The 17364-nt window shown below is 44.5% G+C and overlaps 1 protein-coding gene across 4 annotated transcripts in view; it reads left to right on the forward strand.

Moving 5' to 3' along the window:
• The window catches only part of NIPAL2 (NIPA like domain containing 2), a 55573-nt gene extending 48071 nt beyond the window's left edge, over positions 1-7502 (forward strand). For 3 of the 4 annotated variants that reach the window (XM_084849057.1, XM_084849056.1, XM_084849055.1), the window contains 3 exons: positions 1115-1178; positions 3767-3861; positions 4200-7500. In XM_084849057.1, the coding sequence (XP_084705183.1) occupies positions 1115-1178; positions 3767-3861; positions 4200-4294 (254 nt within the window). In that variant the 3' untranslated portion in view covers positions 4295-7500. Of the gene's footprint in view, positions 1-1114; positions 1179-3766; positions 3862-4199 lie in introns of all 4 variants that reach the window. The other variant, XM_084849054.1, reaches the window with a different exon arrangement.
• Positions 7503-17364: the final 9862 nt, after the last annotated feature.

Genomic DNA, 17364 nt, shown 5'->3' on the forward strand with positions numbered 1-17364 from the left:
AGCAGGCATGCCTGAAACACACAGCTCTGACCTCCCACCGAGGGGAACAGCCAGGAGGCTGCCACTGCTGCCCACTCCACCCCACCCCACATCTACTACCTGAGGCACCTGCCTCACTCTGTCTAATAGTAGGGCCGGCCCTGCCTACTGGGCTAAATGGACCAATAGTCTGACAAAGATTAAGACAGTGTCATACATTAGAGCAGAGATGGGGAGCCTGACGCCCTCCAGAAGTTGTTGGACTCCAACTTCCATCAGCCCTAGTGGTCAGGGATGAGAGTTGAGGTCCAACAACACTTGGGGGGCGGGGTGTACAAATTCCCCTACCCCTGCAGCAGAGGATGAAACCATTATGGATTTTTTTTGCAAATAAGAAGCATAACTGGAAGAGATTATAGTGCTCAATTAAAATTATCATCAAGATGTATCATAAATACAATACTGATTTTCCAAGATTCGTCCTTCATCCACTGGGGGTGGGGGGAGTCTCCATTGGAGCCCCCGTCTAAGTGCCCTTACGTGCTCAGGTGGGAGAATTTTGGAAAACAAGTGGTGGTGAGGGGGTTTAAACCTCCTGTACACATACACAGTAGTCCTGATCTGGATTGGGGCCCTGCGCACTTATTTGTGAATCTAACAGAAATAGAGGATCAGCTGCATGCTATATATTTAACGTATCATGTAATTTGACCTATTATTGTTGTCTAATAAATCATGATGATGATGGTGATGATGTAGTTTAAGCCAAAGTATGACCAAGATTCAGAAGGCCACATGCAGTGCGCTGCCCATGGCTTTTCAGGCTGCCTGTTCCCATCACAGGACCGCCTACCTCATACAGAGCCATTCTGCAGGTTGGAGAGCCATCCTGAGCAGCATTTGGTACAGCACAAGAGACAGCTGCCGCGAAAGGGAAATGAGCAAGCCGTCTGTGTGCGGGGGGAGGTGCCTTACTGCATATAAGGGCATCTTTGGATCCAAGCCTACCTCTTTTTATATGATTAAGAGCATGTTTGGTATTTTCTCTAGTTGGCTAAGAATAGAAAAAGTTTGTTTCCTGTCAAATCTAATTGCCATTTGAGATGTGTTGGTTTTGGTTTTTGTCTCACTCCAGGGGCCATATTTTATCAGGAATTCCAAGGGGCAGGTTTGCTGAGCGGTTTCATGTTTCTGTTTGGGTAAGTATATCCTTTGAAAGAATCACAGGTCGGAATTAAGATTGCCGGGAGAATTATCAACAACCTCAGATACGCAGATGATACCACCCTAATGGCAGAAAGCGAAGAGGATCTAAAGAGCCTCTTGTTGAGGATGGAAGAGGAGAGTGCAAAAGCTGGTTTGAAACTCAACATTAAAAAAACTAAGATCATGGCATCTGGCCCCATCACTTCCTGGCATATAGAAGGGGAAGAAATGGAAGCAGTGACAGATTTTATTTTCCTGGGCTCCAAGATCACCGCAGATGGTGACTGTAGCCATGAAATTAAAAGACGCTTGCTCCTTGGGAGGAAAGCTATGGCCAACCTAGACAGCATAGTAAGAAGCAGAGACATCACCTTGCTGACAAAGGTCCGTCTAATCAAAGCTATGGTTTTCCCAGTAGCAACGTATGGCCGTGAGAGCTGGACTATAAGGAAGGCTGAGCGCCGAAGAATTGATGCTTTCAAACTGTGGTGCTGGAGAAGACTCTTACAAGTCCCCTGGACTGCAAGGAGGTCAAATCAGTCAATCCTAAAGGAAATCAATCCTGAGTGCTCATTGGAAGGACAGATACTAAAGCTGAAACTCAAATATTTTGGCCACCTAATGCGAAGAGAAAACTCTCTGGAAAAGACCCTGATGCTGGGAAAGACTGAAGGCAAAAGGAGAAGGGGACGGCAGAGGATGAGATGGCTAGATAGCATCACTGATGCAATGAATATGGACTTGAGCATGCTCCGGGAGAGAGCGGAGGACAGGAAGGCCTGGCATGCTATGGTCCATGGGGTCACGAAGAGTCGGACACGACTGAACGACTGAACAACAACAACAATCCTTTGAAAGACTCTACTCATGTTTGTGCTAAGGCAGCCTTCACCAACCTGGTCACCTCCAGATGCGTTGGACTACAACTCCCATGATTCCCAGCCAGCATAGCCAGCAGGAATGGGAGTTACAGACCAACACATCTGGAGGTGACCTGGTTGGGAAAGGCTATGCTATGGAATATAAGCAAATGTGATTATAATACTTCATGTCTCTGCGGAAATGGGTGGTAGTTAGGGATGTCTGAGAAACCCGCAATGGAATCAAATGAGTTTGGATTTCTATGAATCTGACCCACAGATTCTGCAACAGACCAGCTTTTCCCAAGTTGCATAGATTCCACAGATTTGCAGACTTTTTTTTTTAAACTTTCCCGAATTTTACACAAATTTAGTCATAGAAAAATACGTAAAATAAAAAAACACCAGCAAAAAATGTGCATTATCCTCATAGGCTAAAGCATGAAAATGCACATGGGGGTGAGGGGAATTTGCACACTGTTGCAAGTGCAAGTTTGTGCAAATCCAGGAAACTGGGGAAAAATACAATTCCATCAGCGAGTGGACAACGGTACAAAAGGCACCCGACAGTTCATGAAATGCAGACGGAATGGAGCTTACAAAATATGTATATCCTTAGCTCTAGTCCAAAAAATGTATGCCATAATAAATTTGCAGCCTTTAAGGCTGCCAGAAGACTCTTCGTTAGATTAAGAAAGGCAATGGCCCAAAGAGCACTGTGTATATGCCCAAGTCAATCTATGGCAACAATGGGGCAATCTGGGTTTGCCTTTGACAGCTCCAGAGAGGGTCACACTACTTTCCAGAGCAGTGTCCGGCAAAGGGGCTGTGGTGGAAGGGGAGATCGGACCTTCAGATTAGGCCAGGAAGCTCTGCCACTAGTACTGTGGATCCCATTTGAGGAATGTATAGAAACAGAAATGTAGCCGTAACCAGTAACATTGCAGGATGACCCTAAAGATAGGCTAAAGCATAATTGAAGGTGCCGCTCCTGGGACAGACAGTGATGCCCAAAAGAAGGTGGTGCTTTTAATACCATGCACCCAGCTCAAGTCACCCAGGGGACAAATTATCAAAACACCAGTTAGCAGCTATATCAATGTACCACCCAACATTTCTCCATAAAAGTGCATCCCTGAGGATATTTCAGGCTGAGGTTAAAAAAGGCTGAGGGCCTCTTCTAATATTACCAGGGTGGCAGCTGCTACAGGTGTGCCCCTGTTTCACCACTCTGGAAATGCCAGATGATCTAGGCCAGTGCTTGAATTATAGGGTGGCCTGGCCCCCTTCGCTACTGTTTTTAGAAAGCTACCAGGCAGGGGGCAGGGAGTATGATATGGTTAAGATCGCGTGTGTGTGTCTCCTTCCTCCTCTTTATCTGAACACTGGTTTAGGCCATGTGGGAGGAGCTGGCTTATAGCTTCCTCCCATATGGCCTAAAGATCCAGACCTTTCTGAAGCAGACTGGCTTCAATGCCATTAAAACAGCCTTTCTCAAGCTGGTGTCCTCAAGATGTGTTGGATGGTGGCTGGGGGATGCTGGGAGTTGTGGTCCAGCACATCTGGAGGCCACCAGCCAAGGGAAAGCTGCATTATGGTAACATCAGAAAAGACCCTGAGATTCTGTGTTTCCTCTGGACATTCCCTTTACTTGAAAAGTCTGTTTCTTATGCAAATGATGGTCTTGCATGAATTCATGACTTTGACCATGCTTCTTGCAGGTGTTTTCTGTCATTCATTGGGGTGTTTATAATCACCCAGAACAGAGGCGAGGAACGTGTGACAAGTTTTTATATTGACTATGGACACATTCCTGGTAAGTCTGATCCTGGAAATATTTTGCCTGTCATCCCTATTCACACAGTTGAAAAACATCCACTAGTGGAATGGCTTAAGAGGAAAACCACATCAGATACCTCCTCCAATCATTTTTAATAAAAACTGCTTTTCACTTAATTTATTTTCCTATTTCCAGTTGATTTTTAAAAAAGAAAATCTTGAATTATTTCCATCCCATTGCTACAATCTATCATAGCAAAACAAAGTGAAGCCTGTGGTGAGAAACCTTTTAAGAGGAAAATAATTAAACTTGTTAGATTTGATTTATCAGTGTTGCTCCAAGCATTTTTTATTATTGTTATTTTAATCCCACAGGGAAGAAGATGAGGAGCAAAGTACAGCCAGATTCAAACAGCTTATCCTATGGCTCTTTATGTAATGAAGGTGACTCTGTGAAGACTCACAGCTAAGAGAAAAGAGCATCTTAAATTCCAGTTAACAAGAAAAACCTTCTATTTATTGGCTTTGTATTCAACACCACCCTTTTATCACACATGTTCATTATGTGTCAAGTTATTTTATCCTGACAGCTCTCATGGTTATTTAATCCTCGTTGAGGATCCCCTGACTATCACAAATGCATTGCAACGAAAGCCAGCTATTGTGCCTGAAAAAAGCGAGCAGTCATTAAGTGGACCTGGGTGTTTTCCTTACGCAATGCTCCTTTTTGTGATCCCATACTTCTCTGCAGCCAAGTAGTTCATGTGCCGAGATAAACATATGGTTGGCTCACGTGCTGCTCGCCTTATGCAAACGGTCTCATTGACTTCCATTTCAGTGGAATAATGTGAGGAGGCCAAATCAGAATTCTGTCTCATCCCACATTCTATGATGTCAAGCAAAGGGCTGGATGTGCTCGATCACGGAAGCTAAGCAGGGTTAGCCCTGGTTCGTACTTGGATGGGAGACCGCCTGGGAATCAGGCTTCCTGCATTGAGCAGGGGGTTGGACTCGATGGTCTTGTAGGCCCATTCCAACCCTATGATTCTATTCTATCTGCAAGAACACGCCCTTGCACTCTTGCCAGTTGGATCCAGGCTTAGTCATCGTTACTGTAGACCCACTGAAATCAGTGGGACAAGTTAGTCATAACTAACTAGTCTCACTTGAATTTTAGTGGCTCTCCTCTAAGCATGACTAAGATCCAACCCCATATTAATTAATCTGCAGTAATTACCCCTCCCTGATCCTGTACTCACATCACCCAAGCAATGCTTTATACCTCACAGATGATGTGAGAAAAGTGAAATTAAACCCAAAATTCTTGTTCTGCTTGGGCCAGGGTTTATGATACCTCTTGCAGAAGTAGAAGCTTGAGAACTGCTATGAGCATTTGCAGACCAGGGCTAGTGGCTATTTTCCTTCTGATCGCCGTATCTGGAGAGCAAATAAGGCCACAATCCTATCCACGTTTAGACAGAAAAAAGCCCTACAACTCCCAGCGTGCCCAAGCCAGCATGCCGTAAATACCACAGGATAGCATGGCTGGCTAGAGCATGCTGGGAGTTGTAGGACTTTTTTCTGTCTAAACATGAATAAGATTGTGCCCTAAGAAACCATAATTGGTTATCATCTCTAAACTCATTGGCTAGAGAGGCTTCCTCTGTTGTGGACAGCTGCACATAAGGATTCACCGTCGATCATGGAGAGAGAAAACAGGGTAGCTGGATTCTCACTCACCCCCCCCCCACCCCCCATGGAATAGCAGAGCCATTGACACTAATTATCTGTTTGATGGTACACGGAGAGTGTGTAAGCACCAGATGTGTAGTGCCGCCAGGTGCTGCTTGTGGGTGCTCACCCTAATCTACATAAATGAGATTGAAAGTTTTCCATGACTTTGCCTACAAGAGGCCTTAACGGGACACTATATAGAAAAGATGATGAGGCAGAAACCTGTCAATTCTGTTTTAAGTTGTTTAATATATTTTTCCCACAGAATGCAGCTCATCTGTGCTTCAGATGCTAACTAACGTTCAAAATGTTTGTGGTGCATTTACTGCCTGCCCACAGACTTCATATAGCACGTGTGTTTCTCATCCAGTATCGTTTTTAGCTTGCTATATTAGAAAGACTGAATTTAAGCATATTTCTGGACATGCTGAGCCATTCAAAGAAATGCGCTGTTCCTAGTGCCAAGTTTTTTGTTTCAATTATGTGCCTTATGGCTAACAGTTATCCTTAGAAGAAGTACCAGTAGCCACGCTGTTGCCCTGGGTGGACAAATGCTGCAGCAGCAGCTGCTACCGGATTCATCGAGGGCCACAGATGTTTGTTCTCAGAATGGAACTCTGTAACTGCTGCAAGATTGGCAAGTGAATATGCAGATGTTGGAAGCTAAAACCAGTGCATCCCGCTTTTCCCTAATGGGACTTAGTAGAACCTAGGCTTTGACTTACTCACTGAAGAAAAGGCTATGTGCCATTTCAGACAGGCCCAGTGCACATGCTCAGAGGGTGGTTAACACAGTGGCTTGCTAACCACCCTGCACATGCTGGCTGATTTGCATGATTACCCTCACTGGCCATGGCTTCTCGTGTCACCCAAACCTGGCCAGGGTGGCTTGTTGGGGTGGTTAACAAACCAGCCACAACCCATTCACTGCTGTACGGCTGGGTGGTGGTTTGTTAACCACCCCAACAAGCCACCTTGGCCAGGTTTGGACAACACAAGAAGCCATGGTGGGGGCCTTGGATCAGCAACCTGGTGCCCGTGGGTGCAGCAGGCCACAGTGGCTAATAAGCCACGGCAGGCTGCAGTGATCATACAAACCAGGCCACAGCGTATTAGAACTGTAAAATTCAAGGACAAGCCAACTCTTCAGTTGTTTTCTCAGTGGCTTCCCCATCTGAAAACCATCTGCACCTTTTAACACCCTTATGTTTTCATGTTCAAATTATGTTTGCTCCCACCCATTAAGTATAACCTGTGATTATGGTTCTTGCTTGAGGAGTTCACCCTGATGCCTACAATTTGAAGCCAGTTCTGCTCCACTAGTGCAGCTCCGAACAGTATTACCCCAGCCTCAGCAACCTAAGACTGGCTCATCGCCTTGTGCTGGCATAATGCAATAGGCTTGCCAAACGACTGGGGCAGGGCAGGCGGGGGGATGACTTGGCATGCTACTATGCCTTTAACAGTAGCTTCGTCTATGGAAAGAAATAGGTGAAGCTTTTCATGGCACGGCTAATGGGCACAGATCAAGCTGCTGTTAAAAGGATCAAGAGCAGTGGCTTGCAGAAGAGTTGGCAAAGCCATACGCAAATTTGGATAGCCAGTGCAATTGCCCTTCCTCTCACCTTTTTCTTGGCTGATCTCCTGCCACTAAGGAGGGAGATGCAGAATGGCAAAAATAAAAAGCTCTTTTCTGTGCCAACATGTGTTCCAGGATCCCATTGCCATTTACAGCAGCATAAAAGCCCCCTCTTCTATCCAGACATTGTGCTTGTCCAGATATAGCTAAAAGCAAATCTACATTTATTCATTTCAATGATAAACATTTACATTCCTACATCTGATGAATTCATATTTCAAATTGTTATGTGTGGATGTAGTTTTATTGAGTGCACTATATGCATACCGTATCTTTTTATAGATATAAAGTGTTTTAAATTACAGTAGGCCTGTGCATCGCTTTGGTGCTGAATCCGAATCCTGAAGTGAATTGGGGTGCTTTGGGGGTGCCTTGGTGCAATCCAGAGCAAATCAGACCAGCACCGAGGCACTCTGAAGTGAAGCAGGTCACTGATGAAGCGCCTCAGTCTGCCTCGTAGATTTGGAGCTCTTCTGCCGCCTTCTGAAGCCCAAACAGCAAGTTGAGAAACATCAGGGAGAGGAAGAGGAGGGGGGAGGGGGAGAGGAGGGGGAGGTGGAGGGAGGGAACTTCAGTGAATGGCAATCAGTGACAATGTTCGGGGGGGGGGGTTATACTGGATATATTGAAGAAAAAAGCCTGCATTTGTTCATTGTGTGAGAGAGAGCTGGTAGTGTTACTGGAGAGAGCTCTGAAGTTATTTGGCTAGATCTGTGGTGTGTGTGTGTGTGTTGGACTGTTTCCCACCCAGTCTTTCTCAATTCAACTATTCCCTTGCTTTCTTCTCTAGAGTATTTATTTAAAAACCAAAACCATCTTTGTAGTTTTCCCTGTCTTTCTTGCTAGATCCTTTAAAAAACTATATCTATCTATCTGTCTATCTGTCTATCATCTATCTATCTATCTATCTATCTATCTATCTATCTATCTCGAGAGAACACTTCCCTTCCTTAGCTCTCCCCCCCCCCCAATTCCTGTATTCCTTCTCTTACCATTTTTGGACTATATCTCTTTTCCCTAAAACAAAACAAATTAAAAACCCTTTGCTTGTAGATAGCTCTGTATTTGCTTTTCTTTTGCTCTTGTGTTTCTCTGTGCATGTGCTTGTCTTGTGGTCAAGTAAAGCACTACACACATCCACATTTCAAAATACAGTGGGCAAAGCACTACACACATAACATCTATTATTTAAATAATATTCCACTGTGTGGCAAAGCAAGCAAGCCCAATATATAATTGGTATCCAGGACTACTCTGTAAATGTCTGTTTTGTAAAGCTTATCAGTATGGACAATTGTAATATTACATCACAGGCTGTGGAGAGAGTTGAGAGTGTGATGGACTGGGACACACTGAGTTTTTCTCTAAAATGTATAAAAACCTCTGGTAGACTGCTACTACTATGAATGTCCATTGGGCCTCCAGATAACACCTTATGAAAGCCCTCTTATGAAAAGAACCGCAGTAGTATCTGAGGAACAAACCTCAGAGTTCGAGAGAGGGGGAGAGAGAGAGAGAAGAGGAAGTTATATGGATTTAGAAAAGACTGAGCTAGGCACATTAAGTTGACCAGACTTTAGAAATCCAGCAAATTTTCACCACAGGGCAGTTGCATGAATCAATTGTCTTAAGCCCAAGATGACAAACTGCCAGTCCACAGCCTGGATGCCAACTTTATCTGGCCCCAGATTACCAAATTTAGTAGTACTAGGGGAGAGGGGTTATTTGCATTTCAAAGAAACCTACAGCACAGACTAGGGGTAGTGACCTCCTAATCACCACTTAGGGAGCAATCCTATCTAGATAGGCGACTGCCTCCCAACTCGGAGGCAGCCGCCTATCCAAAGCAGGGCAGGAAAAGCACGGAAGGGATCATTCCCTCCGCGCTTCTCCTGCCTTGCTTTTTCGGCTAGACAACCAATTGCGGCTGTCTAGCCACGGGAGGACAGAGTGGGGAAGGAAACGGCTGTATGACACATAGGATGTCTTGTCCAGGCAGTTACGCTCTCCCTGCCCCAGAATGGCCTCAGCCACGCCCTCTTCTGGCCTCTCTGCAGTCTTATTGCGAGTGTGGAGGACAAGGCTGTTCCGCGCTGCCTCGGAGGCAGTGCGGAAGTGCAGGGAGGTCGGTTCTCTGGAAACCAACCTCAGAGCACAGGCTCTGAGGTCGGTTCCCGGAAAACAACATATCCTATGGCCATCTAGCCACTGTCTAGCAGCCATAGGATTGCTCCCTCCAACACCTAACTTCTCTGATTATCCCTTTATGACCTTTGGTTTGAGTTTCTGAGTACAGCACTTTTTATCTGTGCCTAGCACAAAAACTAGTGGGCCAAGCTGTCTGAACTTTGGCAGGTAGAATCCCCTCCATGGGGGCTGACAGTTCCCCAAATTTCATGCACATCTCTGGAAACAGTGAAAAGTTATATCTCTTTGAGAGTTTTTGTTGAATAATCAAATTTTAACTCTGCCTAGCACAAGAACTACTGGGCCAAACTGTCTGAAAATTGGTAGGTGGAATGCCTTCTATGAGGGTTGAGAGGTCCCCAAATTTCATGTATATAGCTTGAGAACTGAAAAGTTATGGCCCTTTCTATTCCTAAGTCAATGGGAAAACATCATATCAGAATGATTCAGATATCCGAATCTCACTTTGGATCCGGATCTGAAGAGAAGTGGACGGAGACCGAATTGGTCTGAACCATAGCGGGGCTGCTTTGAAAGTTCTATACACCAAATCATCATATAAATAGGGGACCTGAAACTTGGACACAGGAACATCTCCCAAGCCACCTATTGAATCTGCAGCAGATACTTGAAGCCATCACTCAATGCAGTATTGTCTCTCCCACAGTAGGATTTGAAGCTGTGCATATATTTCTAGACACCTGAATTATACTGCAGTCCCCGTAACAAAACATGCAGGAATTGTGTGTATGCTGCCACCCAATGAACTGTCTGAATATGGGTTTGGGGGGGCATGCCTGCGTGGGGGAGTTTCAGATTATCCAAGAACAGCAGGTTCCCACCTGGAAGAAATCCCACATATTGGACAAGAGCTGTGCGTAAGAACATGTTGACAGTATTGCTTCTGCACATGAGAATGCCTTCCTACATTGGAGGTGTTTTCAAGAGACACACTTGCATAAAGCACGTCACAGGAGTCCGGGACCCTTCTGTAAGACAGCTCTCGAATCTCCACTCCACCCAGGAAGCACAAGTGTACGGCAGGGGGATTCTGCACGTAGATCCATAGCTAGATGAAGAGTATCACCCAGAAAGGGCTCTGAACAAATAGCTCCTGCAGCTGATCCAGCTGCCATGGCTGCATTCACCTCATGTCAGCAGAAAATCAGAAATGGCAACAAGCAACTATTTGAGAATGAGAGCAGGAGCGTGAACTTGGTTGTACCACCAAGCAGCAGCTGATTGCAATTGCCGGTTGTTTGATAGAGCTACATACACACATATCCAGATTAGGGTCTTAAGTCCACAGTTCTAGGCACACATGAAAGTTTAGGGAAATCAGTGGGACTTTTAACGTAATATGTCCAGGGTCACGCTGCAATTCATTTGAATTGGAAGATTGGTAATACCGCCATTACAATGCTTACTTTGACTCAATTCCCAGCAGATCTTTTCTCTGCTGTGTCTAGCTTAGCATGTGTTCCAGGAGAAGCCCACAGTGGTTTGCTTTGTGATTGGGATGACTCATTTGCTAATGGCTATTTTGTGACCAAGACCTCTTCCAGTGAACCAGGGTTACTGCTCTTTTCCACACATAACATGAAAAATATCCTTCCACCAAGCAGAGTGAGCTATAGCACATCTGCTGGAACTTGGCTCTCGTTCACTTAAGCATTACACATGCCCTTTGGTAAAGCAAACCACCTGTTCGCCTGTGCACAATTTAGCCCCAAGCATTCTAAATGTTTCTCTGAGGAGGAAATCCATCCAAACCACTGATGGGGAGTGACAACCTTGGCATCCTTTCCTCCTCCATTTGCTGGTGTGCCATTTATTGTACTCTCTGCAGAGCTCAACAATCTTTAGCCTAGCTTTTGCCCCTTTTAACAAAAAAAGAAAGAAAAAAGGGAGGGTCACACAGTGCCAAAACCAAACATTCTGTATTTCCTATTTATTAAGTTCTCTCATTTCTCAAGTGGGGCTGGAATTTGCTGTTTCCCCCCTCCCAAGTTACTATGGCAGAAACTAACAAAGTACATGGGTAAATAAGAGCAGGGTGGCTGTGGTGATGGTGGAGAGGGAACATATCACACTTTGCGATATGATGCAGTTAAATAGGCTGCTATGCTAATCTATCCTGTATTTTGTTCCTGGTCTGAGCCAAAAATTTACTCCTACTTAAATATTATATTTTTAGAAACATAAGTTGATCAGTAAGAATGTGCCAGAAGTCAGTTTCAAGCCAGATCCTCTGAGGTACTTCAAGGTGGGTTTTGCTGACATTGTGAAATCACAGATGTTTCCTTTAACTGTACTCCCTCGTCATGATGAGAGATCTGAAAATGACTATGTTTAAGCAGAACTGCGAAAAAGGTGTATGTGGCAGAACTTTGTTTTCATCATAATGTGTGTGTGTGGGGGGGGGGGGGCATACTGGAGAAATGTCCAATACATGAAGTCAAAAGGGGAGACACCACTTGTGTTGAACTTATATCAAAAACCAATATTGAGAACATATCCTTAACTTACTTGAAAACCATGGATTGGATCTAGATTTACACTGGATCAGCTGCACCAGTGGAAGTGGACTTCCCCTTCTTCCTCCTTCGCACAGCAGCCCCCTGAAAATGCTACACAAAGACTTAGGAGACCCTGCTGAATGGGATGAGCTGTGGTGTGGAGGGATCCCCCAAAATCAGACAGAAAGGTGGAATTTTTTGTATGAAAAAATGGCATCCATAGCGCTACAGAACATCTAAAGCAGGTTGTTTCCAAGCTAAATCAGACTCTTATCATTTCATAGCTCTATGGACACTTTTTAAAAATCATTTTTTTAAAAAAGGTGCCAGTGAGGGAGTTGCAGCCTGCAGGGGACAGGTCTGGGGTGAAAATAGCCCCCAGACATCCCCAAGTTGTCCACTGCTGACTTACAGCCTTGGAAGCTATTAAGGGCTTGTATGGACTTTAGCAAGATACCTACCCATCCAGGCTTCAGCAGTAAGGATAACTGAAACATCGTTCATGCTTTCCAAATGAAGGCATCCATATCCCTGTGCAACTTCTTGCATGCATGTCATCGCTAATGCTAGACATGGTAAACTACAGCCAATTTCAGGGATCTATCAGATGTTCTACTAACACATTGTTTTTTATGCTAAGGAATCCCTCTGCATGCATGCCACAGAGCTCCAATGTATTGCAGATTTTCTGGGTATCTTCTAGAACAGAGATGGAGAACTGGACTGAAGTGGTGGTGGTGGTGGTGATGGAAGAAGCATGGCCAGAGAAGTGTTCTACATCCTCTTTCTGCCACGCTGAGCTTTAAATGTACCATACACCCTCTGCTTTAGAAGAAAGTAGGCAGAAACCACATTATGACACTGTATTGTCAGGTTTGGCCGTCAGAAGACTGGGGAAATATTCGGTATATTGTATACATACACAGTCTGAAGCAGGTCAGAGGGGAAGCCAGATTACCAAGTTCTCACCTTATTAGCCTCTATTGTAGAGTTGGGCAACTGGTGGTCCTCCAGATGGTTTGGCCTACAGTTCCTATCATCCCTCACCATTGGCTATGTTAGCTGGGGCTTATGAGAGGTGTAGGCCAACACATTGGGAGCCATAAGTTGCCCACCCCTGTAACATGGGGAAAGATGTCAATTACCCATGTTAAAAATAATTTACCCTGAAGCTAAATATTACAACAATATTATGTGTATGCAAACTGCATTTAACCTTTAGCAACATTGCTGTGTTGAGCAAGAATAGAGTATCGTTATGGGATCATGTGTGCAGTTGCCAAATATTTTATCATGAGTCCCATGCCTTTAGGTAACCGCTTACAATCCCAGCTGCTGAAAATGAGAAAACGGTTTTTTATATCTCTGTGAGCTAGTTACTTTCTTAAGCTTGGTGAGGAACACTCAGTTGCCCTGTGTTCTGAAGGCAAATCAAAAGCAAAATTAAAGAGTCAATTTAAAACATTGTAATGAATTGTGGTAAAACGATTAGGTTTAGTCCATCAGTTCATGGCTTCCTATTAAGATTGACACTAGCTACTTCACACCAACCAAAATGCAGGTCCAGAATGGAAGTCCAAAACCATCTACATAGAGCTAGACTGGGCAACTTGTGACCCTACAGCTGCTTTGGCCTACAGCTCCCATCAGCCCTCACTATTGACTATGCTGGCTGGGGCTGATGGGAGTTGTGGCCCTCCAGATGTTTTGGCCTACGAGTTGCAAATCCCTGACCTAGAACTACAAATGCTTTCATATTGATTGTATGTAAGACACCTGTTGTACTATTTGTGAAATGGTGGGGTATAAAATCAGTAAGTGTAATAATAAGACTTATACTGTATAAGGCAGACAGATATTGTTATGCTCAATATAGCTTTAAGGTATCATTTTTTGACTGTTAAAAATTAATAGGTTATACTGAATAAATACATTGACATGCCACAGATGACTCCTGGTTTGGGTTTTTAGCCACTTCGGTAGTTTATTTTACAATGGGCCAGAAATACAGCACTGTTTACAGCGGCAGTTACTTCAATCTATTGCCCACTTGTGCACTCAAGGAATTCCTGATGCTGCCAATTCAGGCCAGATTGCCAGACGTATTCCAGTCATTCTGGTCTCAATATTCACTCCCAACATGCCCTAGACTCTCCACCTTCTTTAGAATTGGAGAAAAGGTACAGCTGGTAGAATATGTATAACCTTAACTGGGTATTAAAAAACAAACAAACCCTTAGCTGCGTTTCATTGTCTCATTTCCAGAACAGATCTACATATGCTAAAATTGCCCTCCTCCAAAGGCACAACTGGGACAAGCAAGTATTTTAATGCTTTTGCTTTAAAATTTATGATAGAGGCTACAGCGTGGCTTTTCCCTGGCTGCGTTGAGTAATAAAAGGGGCTCTGATGTGATGTGTTTGTCTGTTTGCTCCATCTACAATATTGTTCCAACAGTGTAGCCACAGGCAGAAATGATGCATTCTGTTAATAAAAAGAGAACCAAATGGAGATATTTTTACAAGATAAAATATGGCACACAATTAAAATTCCCCTTCTAAATAAAAAACAAACAGCTGCTTTCCTAATAAAGGGCTTATATCAAATGTATCTTTTCTTTCTTTTAAAAAAGTCTATTCCTGACCTTCGGGAATTTAAAATCTGCACGTTTTAGAGCCATATGCAACAATGAATAAGTAATTTGCATATTCCCAAGCAGACTCAGACAAGCCATCTGCATTATGAAGCCACAGCTTTCTCGGCATGCGGATATCCTAATGGATGCCAGGATGTAACAATCTGCATATAGACATCCTTCAGGTATGGGTTTGCTCCAATTTAACATTAGCGACTTCTCAGTAACAAGGGTCCGTATTTTGGCAATCTTCGTTTCCCCAAAGGAATGTGCGCCTCCCTTTCTTCCTGCTTTGGATTTCACTATGCAGCTGCTTAAAAAGAAGAAAAACATGGTTATGGTCATTCATTTCGCTAACTTAACCAGCTTTTTGCTTCTACTGTGTATCCTGCTATTTAGCAACTTGCAAGCCTCTAAGGCAGAGGTAGGCAACTTGTGGCAATCCAGGTGTTTTGGCCTACAACTCCCATCATTCCTCACCATTGGCTATGCTGGGAGTAGCAGACTTCCAGATGTTTCAGTCTACAAATTGCCCACCCCTGCTCTAAGACAAAACAGGGTTGTCAACCAGACATTATCTTACTGGTTCATCTGGTAAACATGCATTGTGGCAAATAACCACTAGTGCAGACTTCCCCAACCTTGTGCCCTCCAGATGTTTTGGACTAAAACTCCAAGTATGTCTGACAATTGGTCATGCTATCTGGAGCTGATGGGAGTTGAAGTTCAGAGCATCTGGAGAGCGCCAGGTTTGGGAAGGCTGTGCTAGAAAAGCCAATATGTTTCAGAGCCATCCCAACAAAGGTTTTTCTCATATTGACACCATTCCTGGACTGACAAGGCTCCATCCAGTATTTATGAGATTCAGGCAGGTCACAGATGGGTGCCTGTCTGCCGGTTGCCTTATTTCGGCTTATTTCTAGATCAGCATGCACATTGATTTGCAGCTCTGGGCTATTCTGTCACTGCTCCATCCCACCAGGGGACCAGTAGTTTTAAAACGTTTGTTCATTCGTCCATCCGTCCTTCCTTCTCTCTCTTTCTCTGGGTTCACACAACCCATTAGCCTACACTAGTTGTAGCTAGCCCACATGCAGAGCGTTTTCTGCAGGGTGTCTTGTCAACCATGCAGTGTGGCTTGTTAACCACCCTGAACAACTCAACAACTAATCATGGGTTCTCAAGGTGGCTTGTCTGAGAAAAATAAGCCACACTGCATGGTTAACAAGCCACCTGCAGAAAACACACAGCATCCAGACAACCCAATAACCCACGGTTCAACAACAACTCACACTCAATGACTGAGTGTGGGTTAGCGTGTTGTGTGACAGTCCTGCTGGATCATACTAAGGGCCTGGCCCCCCCAATGTCCATGGCCCTTTCCCATCTCTTAATGGGAAGATCTAAGGCAGGCATGGTGCCTGCAAGCAGGATGCAGGCCATGGGGATCCTCCAGCTGACTTGCGGCTTCTTCCCCAGTCCCTCCCCTCTCCCAGCTGGGAAAAGCTCTTTTCTCTGATCAGTAGCTGACCAGAGGTAAGAGCTTTCCTCTGCTGTGTGGTGATAAAGGGAACCTTCCTCACAGTGCAGCAGGGAAAAGCTTTCCTTTCCGATTACCTGCTGATCAGAGATGATTTTCCCTGGGTACTGGGGGCAGGGCCTGGGGAGGAAGCTGCAGAGCAGCACAGTTTTACTCTGCCACCAAGATAAAAGTGGGTCAAGGTGGGAGGAGTCTGTGCTGCAGCTCCTGAAATTCCACTTTCACCTTTCCTGGAAAACGGATCCAGGATAGTGTGATTCAGAGCTAAAGCAATTTCAGGAGCCAGAGCTCTTCCCAGAAACTGTATGACCGCTGTAGGGGCTCCCTCACTGCCAGCATCATATAAGAAGGGTGCTCTCCATCTAAAATCTGGATGAGATAATAAAATGCCAGTATTACTTGCACATTGCTCTCCTCCTTCCTGGTAAGTTGGCCACATGCCCTACTTTATAGAAGACAGTTTTCTATTGGAAGGGGTCCTTTGTTTCAAGGGCTAATCAGTCCAAGTCTGGTTTGAAAAGAACCCTAAGAAGGGAGAGCAGGAGGAGTCTTGAAGTTGCCCATCAAAAGTTAGCACCTGGACAGGTCAACCTGCTCAGATTTGTCCCCACTATGGTGAGATGTCTTGTATTTCTATTTAAATTATAATCAGTATTTCTAAATTTGCATCGTACATCTAAATTATCAGTGCAGGTTTTATGCAAACCTGTGCCCTCTTTTTTAGCTATGCTTAAGTGGCCACCCTACTGGATTCAGAGGTGCTTTTCAGAGCTGGCACAAGATGTGTGTTTTTTAAACACCCAGTTGCAAGCAGCCACACTGCTTGGCCCACCTACATCTGAGAAAGAATCCTTCACAATATCAATTTGTCAGAAGAGTGAAAGCTTTTCACACCATTGCTGCCAACCAGCAGACACTGGGTCATGTCCAACGTTAGTCTGACTTAAATCCATTCATTTCAATGGGCCTATTCTAAGGAGGGCCAACATTAGAGACAACCCATGAAAATTGGAGGGAGAGGGACTGTGGCCTTGAATCACATCTGAACGTAGTACGAGTCTACTCTCTTCATGGTCCAACTTTCTTTTTAATCCTGCATGAGGCAATAAAAACACTTTCAGTCGCAACTGTGAAAGGGAGGAGTTGACACAATTAAGTTTACCTGTGTTTTTGAGATCCCATCTAGTGAGACCCCATCTCTCCCAACAAGAGACACTTGTGTATTATGATTATATTATCCTGCCTTTAAGAACACAAATCCTCCCAGGGCAGCAAGTAAAATCAAA

The sequence above is a fragment of the Heloderma suspectum genome, chromosome 4 (genome assembly GCF_057233095.1).
Source record: "Heloderma suspectum isolate Gila_16-S chromosome 4, 16-S_ref, whole genome shotgun sequence".
NCBI classification, from domain to species: domain Eukaryota; kingdom Metazoa; phylum Chordata; class Lepidosauria; order Squamata; family Helodermatidae; genus Heloderma; species Heloderma suspectum.